The 23952-nt window shown below is 46.0% G+C and overlaps 1 protein-coding gene and 1 long non-coding RNA gene across 4 annotated transcripts in view; one reads left to right on the plus strand and one right to left on the minus strand.

Moving 5' to 3' along the window:
- LOC142406824 (uncharacterized) overlaps positions 1-23952 on the plus strand; it is a 292658-nt gene that overhangs the window by 186246 nt on the left and 82460 nt on the right. The window lies entirely within an intron of this gene.
- RSPO2 (R-spondin 2) overlaps positions 1-23952 on the minus strand; it is a 140245-nt gene that overhangs the window by 104278 nt on the left and 12015 nt on the right. The window contains exon 1 of one of the 3 annotated variants that reach the window (XM_075495133.1): positions 7243-7475. The exons of the other annotated variants lie outside the window; for them this stretch is intronic. Within the exon in view, the coding sequence (XP_075351248.1) occupies positions 7243-7336 (94 nt within the window). The 5' untranslated portion in view covers positions 7337-7475. Of the gene's footprint in view, positions 1-7242; positions 7476-23952 lie in introns of those variants that run through there. 3 annotated transcript variants of the gene reach the window in all.

Below are 23952 nucleotides of genomic sequence, written 5' to 3' on the forward strand. Positions count from 1 at the left end.
AGGAAATTTAATCACCAGTCTTTCACATGCTACCACCTAAAAAGAAATTTAAGGTGACAACTTCACATTTAAGCAACAAGTAATTGCATCAAAATACAATAAGATTAAAGCATAGAACATATATTCATTGGAGTGTTGCATTCAAGACTATTTAAGTACAAACATAAGGATGAGGCAGTATGACCTGTACATGTCCAGAAAATGCTAGCACCTGCTCCATGGACCACAGTTTGACAGATAATGGTCAGAGATGTGTATAGGTTTGAAATCAAGGTACTAAGATGGAGCAGTCCCGAAGTAAAGATATACAATTAAGGTCTCAAACCCTTGTAATTCAGAGGAAGATCTACAGAGGAAAGTATTGTGATACTCCATCACTTTAGGTGAGTTACAGTTGCTATCTCCGTTCCATGCTCAGAACATCAACTTTCACATCAATTAAGTATTTTGAAATAGGATTATGTACAAACATAAATTTCTTGTAATTCTTCCTTCCTGCCCCCCATCTCCACTGCAGAAACTGTATTGGAAAAGTGACATTAATTAGAATGTCCATCAGATTCATTCTTTTACTCTTGCCTCTCCAGTGTTTGACACTGGGTTGCACCATCATCTGCCTTTTGGGGGCATACAGTGGAGAGACCACCTCCAGAGTTCTGAAAAAGTATTAGTGAAAATGGACAGAACGGTTGTCCTCATGGTAAACCCTGCAAGAGCCGGAACAGCCAGATGTAGAGAGAATAAAGTGATGTGGCTAGGTTTCAAGTCAGGCTCACAAGTTAACTTACTGCCCACAGATATATGAAGTTCAACAAGTATAACAGTAAACCCTGGTCAATAAGTGGCCCTGACATATGGAGCTGGCTGGACAAAGCCATTGTTTAGGTAGGAGAAATATCTGTACAACGCAAACTCTGCATCTGCCTGATGGTGCTCAGAAGCAAGATCCACTTGACATTTCACTTCTTAAGATGTATCAGTCAGAATCCAAGTATCAAAAAGTCATACCACAAGCCTATTCCACACTCTACACCAAAAATTACTTGGTAAGAGATTTAACAGGCTTTAAACCCAGCCCTACTGCCCCCAAAAGCGATAGATTTACCCTGCATGCACAAAGTGACTTTGCAGCACCCAACTGATGCTTTCCAAAGCATTGCATCTGCTAAAGAAGTACTACAAAGACAACAAGTATACAAACCATGGCAGCACCTAATTTTGGTGTCTACAGCAGCCCATGATGAAAGGATCAAGCTTTGTGCATTATCAACAGCCAACAGGTATGAAGTCATGCTTTTCACTAAGAAAAGGATTAGCAAATACTTGGAGCCTAGACAAATACGAAAGGTTCTCCAACTGTGCCTGAACAAAACTTGGAGGTGAAGAGAGGGTATGCCTGAGGAATTTAATTTAGTAATAAAAAAATACCTGAAGCTAAATAAATCTAATACAAGAGAAAGTATAAGTTTCAGGGACTGTATCTGTTAACTTTAACAGAGCTACACCAACACATAATTTTAATAAAAGGTCAGAAGATTGGATGTGGTGCATCCCTTCTCATTTGGGGTTGATTTCAGCTTACTTCAGGAGCTAACAATGAAGATGTGTACATCTGAACCACACTTCAGTTATAGATAGAGGCAACCAAGTCATCTGATTTAATATTTACTGAGTTTGGGTTATGCTTTATCTGATCGAAGGCAGGCAGCTACTGTAGGATGGAGTTAATCATATCAACAGCTCCATGGACTGTACCAACTAGCACTACATCAATTATAAAAGAAAGTGTAGACATTCATGTTGCAGATAATGACATGTAGTCATATGAATCCCACCCCCGGAGTTTATAATCAAGATGCAATTTTGGAAAGGGATGTTATGGTCAGCTATAAGCTTCTGAGTTTGAGGTACAGTGCACTGGGAAAAGTCTGCAACCTGTGATGATCTGCAGGTTTGACTAGACAGTCCCCTCTAATCTATGGTTAGCTAAGGTTTTTTGGTATTAAAAAAAACAGCTAGATGATCAGAAATGAAATGCAGGCCTCCATTGCATAGTCAGACTCTTGGCAGAAGTAGCAAGAGAAAGAAAAAAGAAAACCAGAAAAACAGCTTACAGAAAGGCCATTGTTTATTACTTTATGCCTTGACTTTTGATAGTGAACAACTCTTCCACTTCCTAGCTTTTAAATAATGTCATATTTTCATTAAAAGCAGCTTATGTAAACAACACTATGCTAACATACTTTATCATAGTAATTATGCTGGCCTGTGTACTGTAAATTATACATTGAAGTAAAAAACTGCATTCTTGCAGTTATCATCATAGCTTCCCTATATTAGTATACAACCTCACTTTTGGTATTTGTCATGCATTTTGAACTGCTCTAGTAACAGATTTCAGCCAAGCTTTGGAAACATACATTCCCTCCCTTCCCTAAAAAAGGGAAAACATAAAATTAAGCCAAGTTTATCAAGCAGACAAACGTAAGTTCTTCATCACACTGTAAATCTTCTTGCAGGTTTTAATACAAAAGCATATAAGCATAAACTTCAAGGTCTGACGGGACATACCCATCTAGCCCAGTATCCTAACCCCAAGTGACGTGTAATGGAAGCTAAGGGATGGATACAGGAAAGGAAAAGCACACATAGAGCAACACTGCGCCAGCACATGCTCCTCATTTTCAGTTTCCACCATAAAGGGCCTTGAGACACCTAAGGGTGTCAGATGCGTATGACTTGCTGCAGGGTATCCTGCCTGGCCTCTGGTTGCTCAAGAAGGTCATGTACGTGCCAGGCCCAAAATGATATCCTTTAAATATCACAAGCAGCACTAGAAACCTACTTCGGGCAACTGAATCAAGCAGCTACACTTAAGTGTCTGTTTTCATGCTGAATCCTGCTCTTGGCATTTTGAGCATCTTTTCTGCAGACCTTCATGCTCCACTTGAGCATCGATTACCCTCCGTAACACCACGTCATTAGCTAGTTCGGGATTCATTCACTCTGCTGACATTTTAGTTTAATAAACTTCCTCAGACTTACCAGATAACAGAGCATAAGTAGCCAAAAGTTTAAAAGTTTTGAATTCTCAATGGTTACAGTTTTAAGATATTCTTACTGCTGTAGTAATGATGTGTATAAAAAGAATGTTTAATAACTAACTGTCGTAAGTAGTAAAGGGCTGAGCAACAGAAGCTACCCTCCAAAGCTTTACCACTGATCACAAGTACCTGGGAAACTACTCCAGAAAGTGTTAACATGCCTCGGATCTTTTACAAATTCTGTTACCAGCATTTAATGTAACACCTGAGGAAAACAAGTATGTCGAGGTACAGCTTCCTTGTAAGATTTTTAAGCCTTAACTCACAGACAAAAAGTTAACTGTCCTCCAAATATATAACATCGGTCTCACCAACTCCAGAGAGCCTCTCTGTACTACAGTTAAGTTTTCCCATTGATGCAGGCACTGTCACATTGACTTTTTTCCCCTCAGGGAATTTTGTTAGCATCTAATTTTTGATGTCTGTTTACAATGAACCCTATATTCTTTTCTGTCAATGCTTTTGCAGAATACCATCACACCCCCCGGTAAGCTAGCCTGACAGTCTTCATTTCTATATACTCCCATTTTGATTTGTGGTACTCTTTGGGAAAGTTGTTTTTATCAGGTCTTAAAGACAAGGGAAAAACCACTGGTCTTTCATGCACCCTGTGATATTCAGTGAAATGCTAAGACATGAAGCTGCTCATCTTATACTGACTGCTAAAGAGAAATCTGAAGAAAAGATAAAAATTTTCATTGAAACTGTCGTGGTTTAACCCGGCAGGCAGCTAAGCACCACACAGCCGTTCGCTCACTCCCCGCCAGTGGGACGGGGGAGAGAATCAGAAAAAAGGTAAAACTCATGGGTTGAGATAAAGACAATTTAACAGGAGAGAAAAGGAAGGGAAAATAATAATAATAATGATAAAAGAATATACAACACAAGTGATGCGCAATTGCTCACCACCCACTGACCAATGCCCAGCCAGTTCCCGAGCAGCGGCTCTGCCTCCCCAGGCAATCCCCCCCCCAGTTTTTTTTCAGCATGACATCGTATGGTCTGGAATAGCCCTTTGGCCAGCTGGGGTCAGCTGTCCTGCCTGTGCCCCCTCCCAGCTTCTTGTCCCCCTCCTCACTGGCAGGGCAGTATGAGAAGCTGAAAAGTCCTTGACTTAATGTAAGCACTGCTCAGCAACAATTAAAACACCAGTGTGTTATCAACGTTATTCTCATTCTAAATCCAAACCACAGCACTATACCAGCTACTAGGAAGAAAATTAACTCTATCCCAGTCGAAACCAGGACAGAAACAAACAAGCGAGTAGGTACCCAAGAGAAATGAAAAATCAAGTTATACAATTAAACAAGAAACAGAAAGGACGTGCTTGATATTAGGCTAAGCCAGCTGTGAGATTACATTACACCACTGTCCTTTAAGCTACGTAACCCTTAAATATGTTTTAGAATAGCTTCTGAAAGAAAGGCAAGTAATTGTAATTACCTGCTCAGGACAGAGACATCCAAAGGGAGAATTTGCTGGGGTGTTTCAAGGGAAGTAAGGTTCTGCTCTGACCCAACTAGGCAAAGCAACATTCTAATGAGCTGCGAAAGTAACTAAGAGCAGCAGTGGAGTTAACAGAATCTGTTCATTATAATGCATTTACTGAATAATTTTTAAAGAAGTGACATTGACTAACAAAACACAAATCAATGCCAGGTAGGAACCACATTCTAAACCTTAATTTTCATTCTGCTTCTATTGCAGTGCTGCATGCCTTAGTTTGGGAAAGGGTTGAAAGCGGAAGGGGAACGAAGAAATCTGGGAATATACCCTCAGATTTACTAAACTCTTGTTTACTAGAGTATTCTACATCAGCTACAAATCCATGCAAACTCCAATACAGGCATATATACTTAAAGTTTATTGTACATTTAGCTGCTTTAAAAAAAAAAAAAATCTTCTACACATGATATCTGCCCATAATTCCAGACTGAATGCAACTGATTTCTACCGCACAGGAGACTTAATTTATGCCAAAAATTTTATTTCATTAAGAAAATGATATTATGGAGCATCTGAGATCATGTAACAGACAAAACAGAATGCCAGAGAAATTTTAACTGCCAGTACCCCACAGTGAATGCCTGATTATTTGCAGATGGGATATGGAAAAATTGTGAAATTATTGGAATTTTGGGTCCTGTATGAAAGCATTACTTCAGACTGCATGTGTCATGGCAAATGTCTATTATAATTTGAATACATTCTTACATTTTGCTTTCAGTGCTTAGAACTGGCTATGCTTACTTCTTCAGACTTATTAACTGAAAAAGACCGCATTCTTCAAAGCGCAAAACAAAACCCTTAGGTGATAGCACAAAACAGTGCCAGTAAGTCAACTGTCAATACTGACGTTATTTATCCAATAACTAAACTAAAAACTAATTTAAATCAATCTCCTTTGGAAAAGCCAACTGTTCAACAAGCACAACAATTGGTCTAAGATCAATCAGCGAACATGAGATCAATTAAAACCAGCTTAAGTTTTTGTAGGAGGACAATTCACACAACTCGAGTTAGATGTCTATTCATTTCGGTACTCCCACAATGCAATCCTTAAGCTCTGTTGTAAAGCAGAAATACCACTATCACCCTCCGCTGTCTAGCCAGCACTCTAAGTAGTTCCACATTTAATTAAAGACACAGTATACCCTTTGTTAGCACAGATAGTCCGGTCACTTTAAAGGACTGCTATCGTTTTAGCCACACACACAAAAATTAAATTCTGGAAACCATCTGTTGAAAAAACATCAAAACTAAATTGCTTTACACTTTTATTTGTACCTACTCTGAAGGTGGCATATGCATGGAAGTGCAAACTATTTTCCTCTCATAGTTTTATTACTGTTTGTACCGGCTTAACACTGGAGATGTTAGCTCCCTCCCCTTCAAATAATTGCACTAGAAGTGCAGTTCTTTCAGACATACAAATTTCTCAGCAGCTGAGCCACCTGATTTTCAGCTAACTTTAGAAACGGGGAGGGGAGACATGTCCGAGAAAATAACAGGAAAAGGCACAGCAAAATAATTCAGAATATGTGGATAATAAAAACATTTTATACCGAAGGTGTGCCCCCCCCCCCCGAAAAAAGAGAGAAAAAGGAAAACGCCACAGACAACCCTGACAGCCGGGGAAGAGCTGCAGTAACCTTTTCGTCCACATGGGTGCTGTACTGGCACATGTCACCGCTCCGACTGCTGAACTCTGGCATCCCGACACGAGCATCTTAGGAAAAGAGATTAAACCCTCACGCACCGTTTCTCTCTTTCTTCCTCAAAGGGATCTGCAGGCTTTGAGCAAAAGTCGGCGGCACAGAAAGCCCCTCGGCGCTGGGCAAGGCGCGGTTCGCTCCGCCGCCGCGGCTCTCCCGCGGGCTGAGCCGCCCGAGCCCCGCGGGAGCGGCACGGCGGGGCCGGGGGGACGCGGGAGGGGATGGGATGGGAGGAGAGGGGAGGGGAGGGGAGGAGCCGCCTTTCTGCCTCGGAAACACGGGCGCTCCGAGGATGGTCCACGGAAGGCAGCCTCAAAGTCCGCCCCACAGACACGCGAGCCTTAACAGCAGGGGCTAACAGCGCACCTCTGGCTGCCGGGAGCCGTTCGGCGAGTCACGACGGCAAAATCGGCGGCTTTCGCTGAGGCCGAGGGGCCGGCGGCGGCTGCCGGCAGCTCCCAGCGAGACCCCCGGGGCTGCCGGCCCCGCGGGGAGCAGGACACCGCCGCGGCGGGGGGCCGGGGGGGGCCGGCACCTACCGCTCGCTCGGCGTCCCCGTCCCCGGCAGCCCCACGCGGGTCACGGAGCAGCCGCGCCGCTCCGGACGGTCCTTTCCCGTCGGAGCTCACGTCCACGCCGCTCCTCCCGCTCGCGGCCCGGCCTCCCCAGCAGGAAGGCGGCGGGCAGCCCCGCGGAGGGGGTCGCCGCGCCGGCACGGCCCCGCGCCCCCAGGCTCGCCGCCGCCGCCCCACGTGCCGGCCCGGAGCCCAGGGGCGCGCCTCACCTGGCGCAGAGCTCCCCTTCCGCGGCGGGGAGGGCACGGGCACGGGCACGCAGTCCTCCGGCAGCCCCCTCCTGCCCCGCAAGCACTCCTGCCCGCCGCCCCGGCCGGGTGTCCCGGGTGAGCCGGCGGCGGTACCCACCTCTCTTGCTGCGTCTCCAGCGGCCGGCTTGGCAGTGGCCGTAATCCATACAGTTCAGGATGATCAAGGCAAAGGAGAAGAGGCGAAACCGCATCCTGGGCCGCGGGGGTGGGCAGCCTCCTCCGGCGGCGGCGAGGGGCGGCGGAGGCGGCGGCCGGCTGCGTGCGGGGATGCGAGCGGGAGCGGCCCCGGGCGAGGAGGGGGCCGGCGGAGCGCCGCGGGGCAGCGGCTGCCGCGGGGACCGGCAGGAGCTCACACGCCTCTTGCTCCCCTTCTCGGGCGCTGCGAACTCACAGCCGCTTCCAGCATCTCCCCTGCGCTGCAGGGAGAGAGAGGGGAGAAGCTTGGCTCCTCTCCTGGTCCTCCCCCTTCTCCGGCTCTCCCCGAGAAACGAAAAGAGGAAAAAAAAAAAACAAAAAAAAAACAAAAAAAAAACCCACAAAAAAATCACAACCCCAGGTCAGGGCAGGAGCGGGGCCCCAGAGCGGAGTCACCGAGAGCCCCAACTTTTCCCCCCAGGCGACGGCAAGCCGCGGGCGAGCGCTGCCGCTCGGCACCCCCGTGCGCCCCGGGGACGGGCTGTCAGCCGAGGGAAAGCGCTATTTATCCCGGCGCAGGGGCGCACCCCGCCCACAGGCGCTCAGGTCGCGGGCACGGCGGGGCGAAGCCGCCCCCCCTACCTTCCGCGGCGCGGCCCCGCCGCCATCCCGCCCCGCCGCCGGGTCCGGAGAGCGGCTCCGCGCCGCGGGGCCGCCCCCCGCGGGCAGGCGCGGGCCCGCCGGGGCGCGGGCGCGGGCTCGGCGGGGCGGGCGGCGGGGGCTCCCGGGCACATGCAGGCGGTGTCCGCGCCGGGCCCCCCCCCTCCTCCTCCGCTCCGCCGGCTCCCCCGGCCGCCCGCCTCCGCCCGCTCCTTTTGTGCGGCGGGGCGGGGGCTCTCCGCCGGGGGCGGCGGCGGGGCCGCGCGGGCTCCGCGGGGCTGCGGGGCCGCGGGACGTAGGTGGTGCGGCGGCCCCGGCCATGCCGCCGCCCGGCCCTAGCGCCGCCCGGCGCCGCGCCCCCGCCCCCGCCTCCGCCGGGCCCTAACGCCCGCCCGCCCGCGCCCCCCGCCCCGGGAGCCGCTGAGGCTTTCGCCCGGAGGCTCTTCCTCGGCGCGCCGCTCCCGCTCCCCGCAAAGCCTCCTCGTCGTTTCCCTGCACTGCTCGTAGCCTTGGGAAACCTTGTCCTGCTCACTTCTCTCCCTTTTTTTTCCTCTTTTTTTTCCTTTTTTTTTCTTTCTTCCCGCACTGTTTGATAATTTACTCTCTTTCTTTCATCCCTGGTTTTAAGACCTTGATCCATTTATTTTCCCCTCCTTTTCTTCTGGCTTCCTAAAATTCTGATCTCGCACGTTCCAAAGCCTCTTTGAAGCACCACTTTCAATGTCCTGGGAAGAGGGCTCTTGAAGTCCTAAAGTATAACTTTAGTAAGGGATTTTTAGCTGTTTCTAGCCTCATCTCTACTTGGCAAAGGTATTGCAAAGCTGGTAAAGTGGTAATGCTAATAGTACAGATAAGAGTATGAAACAAGGGAACACCCAAGAGGTTCCAGGTGAATTTAGCTCTGATGCAGGAGGCTCTGTTAATTCCTCATAGCATCAACTACACTGACCCCACAGAGCCATTTGATTTCTCTGCTCCTCACTCGCAGCCTGTTCCCCAGTGCTGCAGGTGCCAACAGACTGTGGCTCCTTGGTTGCGGTGCTGGACCTGCTGTGCTAATGGACCTAATGAGCCCCATAGGACCTGGGGTGCTATGGGGCTTCTGCAAAAGCTGGGGAGGCCGCGTGGGTCTGGCACAACTGGCACAAGGCCAGGTCTCATAAACCCAGCTGGATCCAGGCTGACTGTGCTGGGTGTTTCTGCTCCTTTCCACATCCCAGCGCTTCTGGGTGTGGGAATGTGGTGCTGAAATACCTGAGCTGCCTCGGGATGGAGCCAGCTAGGTTCTCACAAAAGCAGATGTACTCTTTCCAGAGCAGAGCTGGCCCTAGAAAGAGCGTAACTGCATTCACATGGCGCTGTGCCTGAGCTAATAAATCGTGTTAGACCCAAGCTGGCTTTTCATCCATGGCCCAGACAATCTGACCACAGATAAATGAAGTCTGACTGTATGGTGTTTACCGTACCATCTTGAGACCTCAGAACTTTTGATGGTATTCATCAGTATAAAATTCCTCAGAAGCAGAGAAGCATCAGCATCCTCAGTTTGCAGATGGAAGACTGAGTTACAAAGAGGCTAAATAACTTGTCTGAAATCAAAAGGGAGGAATGCAACAGAGTCAAAACTTGATCCTGAGTTTCCCAATTTTTCAGATAGTGCTGTAAGCCCTGGCCTGCCCTTCTTTACATTTATCTACTGTGCAGTAGTAGTACTATACTAGTTTAACCACTAGTATGAAATGTAAAGATTTTTTAAAGTCACATTACAATACATAAGAATATCTTCTGATGTCACATCTTTATTTATCTTAACTGTCATTATGGGATTACAGTGTATGACATCCCACTGTGCTACACAGAGCACCTCATACCTTTCAGCATTGTCATAATCTACAAAGTACAGAGATGGGACCCATCAACTAACTAACACAGACCTAAGTACTAGGTCAGTCAAGGTCATTCTAGCTCAGTGTCAGTGGTCTCCAAGTGGATTTGGAGTGGATGCTATGTGAAAGAGTGCAAAAAATAAGGCCTCTATATATGTGTTTTGTGGTCTTTATTTTCCCCAATCTACTTACACAGTGAAACTTTCCAAAGGAGAGAGATATATAAAACTTGTTGCAACAGAGGCCATATTTAATTTTAGTGGAGGATGTTTACAGGCAACCGGAGCTCTCCAAGATGTGTAGTCTCCATATCCACTCTAATTCATGTGACAGATTGTGTGCCACAGACAGCTGAGACTGGGACTTTTTGTACTAGCAGTATCTTTAGAGTACACGGTTACTATTTTCTGATGCAGAAATAAAAATTGTACCACCACCCCACAGATCCTTCCGAGCTGCAATGCAAGGGAGACAGAGATCAGACTACAAGAGGAAGGGAAATCAAACAGAAATGTTAGCTACACCTTTGTGAGGACGCCAGGAACTGATCTCCTTTACTGTTTTCAGGTCTACAAACCCATAGTCATGGCGCTTTGAGTCTACAGCAGTTACCTGGAGATAAAGCTTAGAGTCCTTTATGTAAACAGTGATATCAGGACCTCCCCACTAATACAACTCCATTTATGGATGTGTCTGAAATATATAAAAGTATAAATGGACTTTCAGAAAGGTGCCCTGCTGACACTGAAGATGACTGAGGTCTCTCAAAGTGTAGTACTGGGTTTCGGGGGAAACAAGTCTCAGACATTTCCCCATTTCTTAAGGAAGGATAGCCTGTCACCCTTCTCCATCCCAGGCTCCTTTGAAGGTCTCCCAGACCTGGAAAATAAATACGAGGAAAGTATCTCCAAGTGAAATTCCTAGTCTTTGAGAGCAGGTGTAAGCCTCAGCACTGAGTTTTTCCTGTATGCAATGGGGGAGGCAGTAGCCCAGGTGGGAGCCAGCTCTGCAGAGGAAGCCTGCAGTCGATGATTCGGGAACCGGCTGGGATTTCAACATCCAGTTTGAGACAGACAGGCTAGACCACCCACAGGCAGCCCACGTAATACCTGGCAGCACTAGCCATGGGCTAGCATCCTTTCATGCCATGTAAGTACGGGACATAGCTACTTCCTCAGGACTGCTTGATGTGATTTACATCAAAAGACAGCTGATGGGGAACATCTGCAGACAGTGAGACACTGTGGGTCTGTAACAGGCAGGTGGCTGAGCTGGAGTGGCATTTTCAAGACTTTGGTAGGAAACACAGATATGATGATTTTAAAGGAATATAATTAATTAATTTTTTTAAAGTATTTATCAAGAGCTCTTTCTAAGCATGATGGGCTGTTAAGGAGACAGTATGAAAGCACTTGTATGAAAGATCCAGAATTTGAGTGATGGAGACCTGCATCCTGGATCAAATGGCGATTGGAGGTAAACTCTCAGTATTGCATGAGGTATGATAGGCAAGAAGTGCTTTCAAAGAAAAGGCAAGCAGCTTATGCTTCCTATTATGAGGAAGAATCAGTGGAAGTATGCAAGAAAAAGAGCATTAAAATCAAAGTTAATGGCCAAGAACACAATGCTAGATAGACAGCAGGCTAAACTGTATTTAAATTCACAGAATACAATGTTGCAAAAAGCAAGGTATTTGGCAATAAGAATCTGGATGATAGTTTTGACACTATGATGGATGGAAAACTCATGTTTTAAAATAGGCTGCATGGAAAGAATTTCTTTCTATATATAGACTAGATATAGTTTGGTTGCCAAATCTGCAGGTAAGTCTCAGATGATGACTAGTCACCATTAGAGAAATAATGTCTGATTTTGTGTTTTCAGAGAAGACTACCCAGAGACAGAGGGTAGAAGGAGGAAAGAAGAGATACATTGAAGAGACTACTCAGCCCCTGTCAGGCAGGTGGGAGGTGGATGAGGATCACCAGAGTATCCCCTTTGGGTGAGCTTCTGAAGGAATGATAACAGGAAACAAAGGCTGAGGAGAACAAGAAGAACTGCGGAGATAATGGAGGACAAGAGTTCAAGCACATTGCTAGCTGTTTATGATGGTTGATAAATCAAGAAGAATGAAGGTAACTTTGAGATATGATGAAGAAAAAGTCATTAAAGATTTTGGGAAGAATGGCGTCAGTGGCTCAGAAGCCGAATTAGAGTCTGCAGAGCCCAGAACATGTTTACAGTCAGAGGGAAAAGAGTCAGGGGGCTTGAGAGGCCCAAAAGCAGAGGAAGGAAAAGTACTGGGATGGGTTCTGTAGGATGTGATAAACCTTTGTGTCTGTAGTCCCACTGAAATCAACAGAGATGAATTCCTGTAGGCATGGTACTGTGTGTGTACCATCGTGCAGCACTTATGAACACTGCACGCATTCTAGGGGGGTCTTTGTCAAAGTGAAGAACTGGGAAAATTATCTGAGCAATAGTATGTTTGATGAACATGGTCATAGAAAGAATGCGTTAGTCAAGGCCCAGGAAGATGATGTGGCAATGACTGAAATACCAGATGATGAGAGTCTGGGCAACGGCTTTAGCTGTGGGGATAGCTAGGAAGGGGTGTATTTTAGACAAGTTATTCAAAAGTCTCAGCAGCCAAATTAATGCCAAATTAATGCACTTGAACCCTGCTGAGATGATTCATTGTACACTGTTCTGAAAGCATATTATTTTATAGAACTAGAGTTCTGTTCATTGAAAACTCAGTTTTATGTGTTGTGCTCCACACAGGTTTCACTGACTGTAAAAGATCTTACCTTCCACACTTTGGCTGTATTAAAGCCAAAGCACTGCTGCTTTTGCAATATAAAGTAATTGAACTTTTCCATTCTTTATTGGGCTCCATAGGATGGGATCTGTAAGTATCCTAACTTCATCTCATAGCAGACAGAGATCTTAAAGTGAACAATACCAAAGTTTATTTTAAAAGAAATTTCTCCATAATCTTATAGTTGGGTGACTCATCTCCTCTATGCTGAAGTCATGATCTTTCCTAAGACCAGAGTCTCAGCAATAATATGTAAGTCTACATAGCTTTACACTGAAGTAGAGGAGATGTATCTTTATTTTCAGTGAAATAAATGAGTGATCCTGATGAGCTTTACATCTAAACTTCAAAAAGAAGTACATTTATACAGAGCCCAGCTTCCAACTCTTTATTTCCAAGTCAATCTTTACCTCCTTTAAATCCTTAAAATACACTTAATTCATTAATTCTTCAAATTGTGATCTAAAATAATAAATAACAATACTGGAATATTATGCCCAGTTTTGGGCCTCCCAAAACCAGAGCAAGACCACTGGAGGGCCACCAAGGTGTTTAGGGGCTGGAGCACTAGTCCTGTGAGGAGATGCTTCAGGACATGCTTGTTTGTCCTGAAGAGGTGGTTTTGGGGAGACCTAACAGCTCCTTCCCATACCTACGAGGAGGTTACAGAGCAGGTGGAGCCAGAATCCTTACAGAAGTCATGTACTGAAACAGGAGAGGTTCACACTGGGTATAAAGAAAATAATTTTCCCTGTAAGGATGAATAAGCACTGAAAGAGGTTTGCCCAGAGAAGCTGTGGACTCGCCTTCCTTGGACAAGGTCTTGAGCAACCGGGTCTGAGCTCTGCTGATCTTGCTTTTAGCAGGAGGTTGCACTAGGGACCTCCCAAGGTCCCTGCCAACCTGGATTATTTGGCAACCCTGTAAAAACCATGAGCTCCCAAAATAAGGTGAGAAGACTGCCCAGTGCACCTTTCAGACACCCACGTAGCTTCCCTTCAAACCCTACCTGGCCCCCTGGTATCTCTGCAACATTCACGGTGCACAAAAAACCCAAACTCACAAAATTGTCTCTGGTTTGAAGCAAAACAATGATTGAAGCAATCATTCTATTTTTAATTTTAAGCTACAATGATCTTTAAAAATTGTTTTCTGTGTAAAGCCAGTGAAGCAAAACTATCCCAAATTCTTCTGTTGGGCTACAGGGTTTTCAATATTCTCTGTGGCAAAACTAGGCTGATTTAAAAAAACGTGTTGTCTCAGCAAAAATTCCCGATGCTTCATGGAGGAAGACTGTAGGTATTAAAAGGCTGTGATTAGAAGCAAATCCAACTAAATTTTCTTACATATTGAGTCAGAGATCAAAGATTGTCTTCTTTCTGACTCTCCTCCCTCTCTGAAACATGATGAAACTCCTCAGTTTTTGACCTGCTTATGCAGGCTTTGCTCATGCAACACTTCCAGCAGAATCCATGAGCATTTTGCCTGAAGAAGAATAAATTCATTAAAGCTTTATGTTTTCATTAAGGGCTCAGGGAAGCAAATGGAAAAAAGGGGTAACATCTCTAAAATAACTTTTGTAGCTCTCTTGAGTTTAATTTCCAGTTCTTTCTGTAAAAAAAAAAAAAAGGATCACAGGAAAAGTAATAAGAAAAGTATGCTCTAAATGATGTATATCCTCCTCTCCCAATTTGGACTGGCACAAGACAACCAGTTCCTGCTTGCCAGCTGTGGACACCATATTTCTCTTGGAGTGTGCAAGAGCCAGTGTGCTCGTGTGTGGATACCGCATTCTGAAGGTGAGAGTTCAGATTCCAGCTTGGCAGCTGCAGATAATCCACTTCTTTTGGAGAACGGTGATTTCAGGTTGCCAGCATATAGATCAGAAAATTACTAAAAAATTAATGTATACCAAGCTAATTCAGGCTTTCTGTTTTGCACCGCTTTCCATCACACTCTAACTATAGCATAGAGGTTTGCAACATGTATATATATATATGAGTTTAAATTTGCTTTAATACAGTCTCAGAAAAATGGCCTGTGGAATGCAAAGATGAAATGTGAACTGGTTTTTACATAGTTTTTTACATACTTTTACATAGATTTTACATCTTCTGCCCTAAGCTTTGTGCAATCACTGCTTTATCTCTCATACACTTACAAACCCAGCCATACAAGATCATAGAGTAACTGAGTTTGGAAGGGGCCTTGGAAGATTGTCTGTCTAACCTCTTGCTCAAAGCAGAGCTAACTTCAGAGTTAGGTTAGGTTGCTGAGGGCCCCTTGTGCATCTGAGTTTTGCAAATGTTCAAGATGGAAGATTCCACAGCCTCTCTAGGTGACCTCTTCCAGTGCTTGTCCACCCTCACAGTGAAAATTTTTTCCATATATCCAGAGAGAACTTTCCTTGTTGCAAGCTGTGATCATTGCCCCTTTACTTTTCTCTGTGCACCCCATCTTCTTATAAGCTCCCTTTTATATCTGAATATATGTATTTATATGTTTGTTTGTATATATGCATTTATATATTGAATTATATTTATATATTGCTGGTATATTCCGTTTTAAATGTATGTTTAGTTTTTATTTCTACTTTGCACTTCCTCTGTTTCTTTATCACCTACACATCAGATAGAGAAAATAGTTAAGATATTTTTAAAAAATGACATCCTTGAGATTAGCCCTATCTCTTTGAGACACCTACCTTGTTTCCCCACTGTTTCTGTTGATTACAGAAGGAAAGAGGAGCAAAGATGACTGGATACCTGTAAACACAGAACAGTTATCACCATCAGCACTGATAATCAAAAGTGGCTCTCAAAATGATCCTTTATTAAGAGGAAAGTGATATGATGGACACTTTTTCATTGAAATGTCAGAATTTGCAGATTATTTTCTTGTAACAGAAGCATTGTTCAGCATAGACATATCTTGTATTCAACATCTTGTCTGAATAAACTTCTAATTTAGCAACTGGCTTTGGAGATGTCTTCCAAGTACAATTTAGAGACCTCTACTACTTAATGTTAATAAAGGCTAAGTGTTAAATGTTGTGATGTTAAGCACATGCTTTCTCCAGCATATCTATTTAGCAATAAAGTGATTGCAATATTTGTTGGAATATACAAGAAGTACCTCTGCCAAATGATAATAAAGAAGGGAGTTTAAAAAGAATTTTGGACAGTTAAGAATCCCTAGATAAAATCCTAGCTATTTGTGTAGTTAATCTACAGTGAGTTTCAGAAGTAAAATTGCCTCCATTAACATAAAAGCATATGGTCAAAACACTTTTGTAATCTGCAGAATATTATACTTCTCCACTGTCACATCGTTGATTACCCCTTGTCTTATATATCTAACAAACAAGGCTCAGGAAAAGAAATTAAAAGAGAACTCATGAGCATTCTCTCTGAAACACTGTCACCTCCTTTCGCCCAGCTCAGAAGAAAGCCTGGATCAATAGATAACCCTACACCAAAGGAGCAACAGCTAATGACACTAATAGGAGCCGGGTGTATGATCTCACTGCGCTCAGGATGCCAGCCCTTGAGATGTTGTTGTGACAAATATCTAAGCACAGAAACGAAGGTTTGCAGTGAAAGGGCAAGAAAAGAGCTTACATTCCGTTTTGTCAGAGGAATTGCACAGAGGTACCCGAGGACATATTTTCAGAACTTGAGAGCCACAAAATACAGCTTTTAATTTTAAAAAGTGCATAAACCACACTAGAATCCTGTTTTGTTTGGGCTCTATACCCTGCTAATCATGATGGGAGCTGAATGCCAGCTTTTGCTTCACTGCAAGTTTTGGAAAGGTGTATCGGACCTTCCTTCTGGAACAAAAATTTGGCTCATTTCTGTCCTTATAGTAAGGTAGAGCTAAACCATAGGGGAAAAAAAGTGCAAATTTAAGGTCATCATTCTTCAGAGTAAAATTAAATTAGAAAATAGGGCAGAGAAACTGTGATGTCTGCCATTTCAACAATACGCCAGGGGCTGAGAAGGGGACTGCTGGAGCCAAAAGCATGAACCACAGTACGTAAGTAGCTGTAGATTTTAACCATGCCTATCTTCTGTTGATCAGCAGAAAGCCCATAAATCATGCTCCTTAGGGACTGAAAGGCTTAATTAAGTATTGAAGTACTCAGTCCTGCACTGGCAGAATAATACGTATGATAATCTAGAAGATGTTGTCTGCCTTTAATTTCTACTTTCTTTTGGACTCTCTTTTTTTTTTTCTCCACTGAGCCCTTTAAAGCAGGAGAATACGTGAGGCCATGCCAAATGCAGATATTTCACTTCGCTTTCCCTGAACTCAACACCGAAGTTTTTATCATCACATTAATGGGTATTTTCAGATTGGTTGGACCTCAGTGACGATCTTCATTATTTAATGTCAGCTTCTCTCCTTGGGGAAAATACAAAGTTTGGGTTTTTAGCTAGCATGACAATTAACAAAGGGAATATTACAAATCACATGGCTCAGTCTAAAAACAGCTACTGATCATCTGCAATGCCCTCATGACACTCCCAAACCTTCCTTCACCCCAGTCCTGGTTTGGCCCACAACTGGCAGCTGAATATTTTCTGACTGATAGCTGGCTTGGTGAATAGAACTAATAATAACACTGGGCCCAAGTCCACTCCCCACTGTGTAGTACTTCTGGGGAACAGCATCTTGCACAGTAAGCAATTGTTGCGGTATCGAAATCCACATTTTATCTGCCCAGCATGAGGGACGCAGAGGGATGTGGCTGGGACAGTTTCAGGCAAGGGATTTTTAAAAGTGAATTCATCTTGTGCTACTGCTGTCCCCTTAGCAAAGTGTCACCTTCAAAACTTAAGATGTCTTTTTAAATATTAGGAAAATATAAGGTACCTTATATCTTATACCATATATATATGGGGTAGAAACCAGGTGCTAAACCCCTGAAGAACTTTAAGGGTCAATCAAGTAGAACATATTTGAATGTCTGCAACTAAATTTCACCTGAATCGATGCACCTAAATCCAAAACGGAAATAACAGTAATAAAAACCCCTCTCTCGGCTTGCTCCTCACCCTGGAGGCTTTGAACTCAGTGGCACCATTTAGCTTGATCTCAAAAGTCCTGGGGGTGCAGACCTTTGCTTCTACCTCAAAGCAGCAAATGTGGAAGGCCAAGACCCTCTCTGACAGAACCATTCGCAAACCTTAGATGCAAAATAAGCATGAAATGTGTATCAATATTTTCAGTCTATCCCCCTAGCCCTGTCAGTGTGATTTATCAGACCCATTCTGAGAAAATCTCTGGGAATGGTCTCCTTGCAAACGACAGCTGTGGTGACTTCACAGAATCACAGAGTCACAGAATCGTATAGGTTGGAAAAGACCTTTAAGATCATCGAGTCCAACCATAAACCTAACACTGCCAAGACCACCACTACACCATGTCCCTAAGCACCTCAGCCAAATGTCCTTTAAATACCTCCAGGGATGGGGACTCAACCACTTCCCTGGGCAGCCTGTTCCAAGGCTTGATAACCCTTTTGGTGAAGTAAAATTTCCCAATATCCAGTCTAAACCTCCCCTGGCGCAACTTGAGGCCATTTCCTCTTGTCCTATCACTTGTTACCTGGGAGAAGAGACCGACCCCCACCTCTCTACAACCTCCTTTCAGGTAGTTGTAGAGAGTGATAAGGTCTCTCCTCAGCCTCCTTTTCTCCAGGCTAAACAACCCCAGTTCCTTCAGCTGCTCCTCATCAGACTTCTGCTCCAGACCCTTCACCAGCTTCGTTGCCCTTCTCTGGACACGCTCCAGCACCTCAATATCCCTCTTGTAGTGGGGGGCCCAAAACTGAACACAGTATTCGAGGTGCGGCCTCACCAGTGCCGAGTACAGGGGCACGATCACTTCCCTACTCCTGCTGGCCACGCTATTTTTGATACAAGCCAGGATGCCATTGGCTTTCTTGGCCGCCTGGGCACACTGCTGGCTCATATTCAGGCGGCTGTCAACCAACACCCCCAGGTCCTTCTCTGCCAGGCAGCTTTCCAGCCACTTTTCCCCAAGCCTGTAGCGTTGCATGGGGTTGCTGTGGCCCAAGTGCAGGACCTTGCACTTGGCCTTGTTAAATCTCATACAATTGACCTCGGCCCATCGATCCAGCCTGTCCAGGTCCCTCTGCAGAGCCTTCCTACCCTCAAGCACATCAATACTCCCACACAACTTGGTGTCATCTGCAAACTTACTGAGGGTGCACTCGATCCCTTTGTCCAGATCATGGATAAAGATATTAAACAGAACTGTCCCCAACACAGAGCCCTGGGGAACACCGCTTGTGACCGGCCGCCAACTGGAGTAAACTCCATTCACCACCACTCTTTGGGCCCAGCCATCCAGCCAGTTCTTTACCCAGCGAAGAGTACACCCGTCCAAGCCATGAGCAGCCAATTTCTCCAGGAGAATGCTGTGGGAGACCGTGTCAAAGGCTTTACTGAAGTCTAGATAGACAACATCCACAGCCTTTCCCTCATCCACTAGGCAAGTCACTTTGTCGTAGAAGGAGATCAGGTTGGTCAAGCAGGACCTGCCTTTCCTGAACCCATGGTGGCTGGGCTTGATCCCTTGGTTATTCTCTACATGCCGTGTGATAGCACTCAGGATGATCTGCTCCATCAGCTTCCCCGGCACCGAGGTCAGGCTGACAGGCCTGTAGTTCCCCGGGTCCTCCTTCCGGCCCTTCTTGAAGATGCTACATTAGCTAATCTCCAGTCAGCTGGGACCTCCCCAGTTAGCCAGAACTGCTGATAAAGGATTGAAAGGGGTTTGGTGAGCACATCTGCCACTTCCTTCAGTACTCTCGGGTGGATCTCGTCAGGCCCCATAGACTTGTGAGTGTCTAAGTGGTGCAGCAGGTCACTCACCATTTCCCCCTGCATTATGGGGGCTCCAGTCTGGTCCCCATCCCTATCTTCCAACTCCGGGGGCTGGGTACCCAGAGAACAATTGGCCCTGCTATTAAAGACTGAGGCAAAGAAGGCATTAAGTACCTCAGCCTTTTCCTCATCCTTGGTCACTGTGTTTCCCCCCCCCCGTCTACTAGGGGCTGGAGATTCTCCTTAGCTCTCCTTTTGCTGCTAATGTATTTGAAGAAGTGTTTTTTGTTGTCTTTTACAGCAGCAGCCAGATTGAGCTCTAGCTCAGCTTTGGCCCTTCTAATTTTCTCCCTGCACAGCCTCGCTACACCTTTGTAGTCCTCCTGAGTTGCCCGCCCCTTCTTCCAGAGATCATAGACTCTCCTCTTTCTCCTGAGTTCGAGCCAGAGCTCTCTGTTCAGCCAGGCCGGTCTTCTTCCCCACCAGCTCGTCTTTCGGCACCTGGGGACAGCCTGCTCTTGTGCCTTTAGGTCTTCTTCCTTAAAGAATGTCCAGCCTTCCTGGACCCCTTTGCCCTTTAGAGCTGCCTCCCAGGGGACTCTCTCGACCAGTCTCCTAAACAGGCCGAAGTCTACCCTCCGGAAGTCTAAGGTGGCAGTTCTGCTGACCCCCCTCGCCGCTTCTCCACGCACCAAAAACTCTATCATTTTGTGATCACTCTGCCCAAGACAGCCTCCAACCATCACATGGCTCACTAGTCCTTCTCTGTTCGTGAACAAGAGGTCCAGCGGGGCACCTTCCCTAGTTGGCTCACTCACCAGCTGTGTCAGGAAGTTATCTGCCACACATTCCAGGAACCTCCTAGGCTGTTTCCTCTCTGCTGTATTGTATTTCCAGCAGACATCCGGCAGGTTGAAGTCCCCCACAAGAACAAGGGCTAGCGATTGTGAGGCTTCTCCCAGCTGCTTATAGAATAGTTCGTCAGTCTCCTCATCCTGGTTGGGGGGTCTGTAACAGATTCCCACCACAATATCTGCCTTGTTGGCCTTCCCCCTGATTCTTACCCATAGACACTCCACCCTATCATCACCATCATCAAGCTCTAAACTATCCAGACACTCCCTAACATACACGGCTACCCCACCACCTCTCCTGCCTCGCCTATCCCTCCTGAAGAGTTTATAGCCATCCATCGCCGCACTCCAGTTGTGCGAGTCATCCCACCATGTTTCCGTGATGGCCACCATATCATAGTTTTCCTGATGTACAATGGCTTCCAACTCCTCCTGCTTGTTACCCATGCTGCATACATTGGTGTAGAGGCACTTCAGCTGGGCTGTCATCCGTGTCTCCTTCATAGAAGAACACCCCTTATGTGCTTTGAGGTGTTCCACTGGTGTTTCCCTCTTGGCTCCTATTGCCTCAGTATCCCCTAGCTCAACTCTCTTTGACTTCAGCTGTGCCCCAGTGTACCCCACACATCTCAGAGACACAGGCCGAGTGCCCTCGCTGGCACCTGCTCCCTCTAACCGTGGCACGTCGTCCCTCAGCTTCCCTCGGGCAAGCCTGATATTATCCCCCTCCTCCTTCGGGTCTAGTTTAAAGCTCTGTCGATGAGCCCTGCAAGTTCCTGAGTAAAGATTCTCTTTCCCCTTCGAGAAAGATGAATCCCATCAGACGCCAGCAAACCTGGTGCTGTGTAGCCCATCCTGTTGTCAAAAAAACCAAATCCGTGGCGATGACACCAGCCACGGAGCCATGCGTTAATAAATTGGGTGTCTCTGTTCGTTTGTTGTTAAAGGCACAGCCAGAGACAGTATGCTCATACTACACAACAACTGGCTATTTTCCCTCGTTTGCCTGATGATACCAAAACCTACATCTCTGAATATTTCCTAAGTAATTAGAAGTGGAAGACTGGGTGGGGAGGAGGCAATCTATACCATCCCTATGGCTGCTGGGCCCCTATGCAGGATGGAAATCAGGATTTGTTAGAGAGAAGCAGGAGAAAGGAACCCACAGCCTAGGAAAGAGCCACGCTTGAGTTTCTGGTTTCTACTCCCCAAAAGAAATACATATACATTCATCAGTTACTGTGTAAAATGTTACTTGTGTCAAGCTACAAAAACACGTCAGAACGGGAGGCTGAGAGCCCACAGCTATACATCTCCTTTGGAGCAACCAGCCCACAACACACTCTCTCTGTGATCAATAGTGATAAAGTTGCTGTGAGTAAGGAAGCAATGCATCTCTTGCTGGTTTCCAGTTAGGAAAACACCCAGCTACCAGCACCTGGGGGGCAGAAGATGTGGATGCGAGCACCGAGGATAAGGACGGGTTTGAATACCCGTCTCTCACTCCCCGGCTGAGTGGCCTCACCTGTAAATTACTGCACAGAAGAAACTCATGAACTTCCCAGGCTTGTTTCAAAAGAGAATGGTGAACTTTGATTTGTTCTTTGACAATGGCTGCAGGTAAGGGCACGTGGTGACCGTGTTTTTCAAAACCCTTCGCTGGTGGGGGCAGAATCTCCCTTATGGTGGCTCTTTGGAGAGCAGGAGGGACACTGTCCTGCCTGCCTAATACCTTTGGTCAGGACGTCATTTGCAGGCACCTGTAACCGCACCAGGAGTCCAGCAGTTTCCTGAGCAGCTCCATGGAACAAACACGAGTCGGATTTTGGGTATTTGTGAGGGAAGTGGAAGTCTCTGGGTTGCCGGCTTGCAGCTACCTACCGTTTCATGAGTTTTTAAAAAATGCCCTTCACAAGCCAAGGATGAGAAAATGGTTAGAAAGGGAATCAGCACTAACCGTGTTTGCTGAGTTTCACTCACCGGCTCCGATGCATCTCAGGCAGCCCTCAGACTGCTGTGTAACACCCAGGGCATGGAAATCGCCTCGTCATCCAAGCTAAAGGAAGCCAGACCCAATGCTTTGTATTGGTATCTGCTTCTCTAATATCATTTGATACAGTGATACAGCAAAGCAACTGCTTGCTGGGTCAGCCAAGGAGGCTGCTATTCTGTGAAATGCTAGGTGAACATTCCTTTGCTACCTCAAGTTAAAATTCACATTTATCACTACAGATGTTTTGTCAGATGTTTGACGCTTAAATTATGATTGTCTGCAGGGAAGGGGTGAAAAAGAAAGGCAGGAAACAGCACATAAAACCAGTCTAGCTAGATAAGTTTTTCCATGCTCTTCTTTTTGTAATAATAAATGTTTGCCGTGTCTACGCCTGCACGTGAATCCTCGGGATTGCCACCGTGTACCTGGATGTGGTCTACCTGGAACAAAAAGCAGTGGGCACAGAAGAGGTCCAAGACCAGGCTGATAGGGTCATAACATATAATTTTGTCAAGAAAGTCTGCTTTTTACCCAAACTGCCCACTGCCTGTTTGGAAGAGGCCTGGAGAAAGGCCAACAATGGCGTTGTCTGTGGAGGGGACACAGGGCAGGAGCTATTGCCCAGCCAGCAGCAGAGAACCCAGCAGCTGCCAAAAGAAAGGGAAACCGCAACTCACAACTGTAAAATCAGCTATTATTAAAGAGGAATAAGGAAAGAGGGGAAAAAGTCTGAAGAGCTAATCCTAAACTTATAAGGTGGGAAGGCAGCAAATCATCTTTCTTACCAGTGGTAATAGTAGCAATACAGTTGCAGCATGAAACTCTGCTGGCAAGACTTAGAGCAGACCTCTCCATACCACTGATGGTTTTCTCACTCACTTGCTCACTCAGTCACTCACTCAGGTCATATGTCATTCTTATGTTAATGCTTCCCTCCTGAGAAATGCAAACTACCCTTGAATGAAGATGATTACTCCAGAATCCCTCCCATTCATGTTCATGCCCAGGGCATGACTCAGATGTTCAGAACAGGAGCAGGATACTCCTCTGTCTCCAGAGGACCCATCAGTGTCTGTAAACTTTCTTCCAGAACTTCATCAGAACTCAGGCTTGGCCAGCCCTGTGTCAGATCCTGGCCACATTCATACTGTAGTTGTTGGGACCAATTTATTTTGGACGTTCCCAGCTATTGTCCTTGTACGGATGGTTTGTACCGATGGAGATCTTGGACCTCTGTCCAAGGCAAGAGAAAGCATATCATGCCAGCCATGGAAAATATACTCCCAGCAAGTTCTGGGGCCTGCATAGCTGCATGGCCATGCCATACTCTGGTTCTTTAGCTCTAGCATAGCTGCATGGCCGCGTCATACTTTTTTGTTAAATATGGGCAAGTTGCACTGTTTGGTACTGGCACATTTGCATTCAGCTGTCTCATGTACAAAGGTGATTATGACAGAATCACAGAATGGCTGAGGCTGGAAGGGACCTCTGGAGGTCATCTGCCCCAACCCCACTGCTCAAGCAGGGCCACCTAGAGCTGGTTGCCCAGGACTATGCCAGATTGCTTTTGGATATCTCCAAGGAGGGAGACTCCACGAACT

This window comes from Mycteria americana, chromosome 2 (assembly GCF_035582795.1).
Source record: "Mycteria americana isolate JAX WOST 10 ecotype Jacksonville Zoo and Gardens chromosome 2, USCA_MyAme_1.0, whole genome shotgun sequence".
In the NCBI taxonomy this organism is placed as follows: Eukaryota; Metazoa; Chordata; class Aves; order Ciconiiformes; family Ciconiidae; genus Mycteria; species Mycteria americana.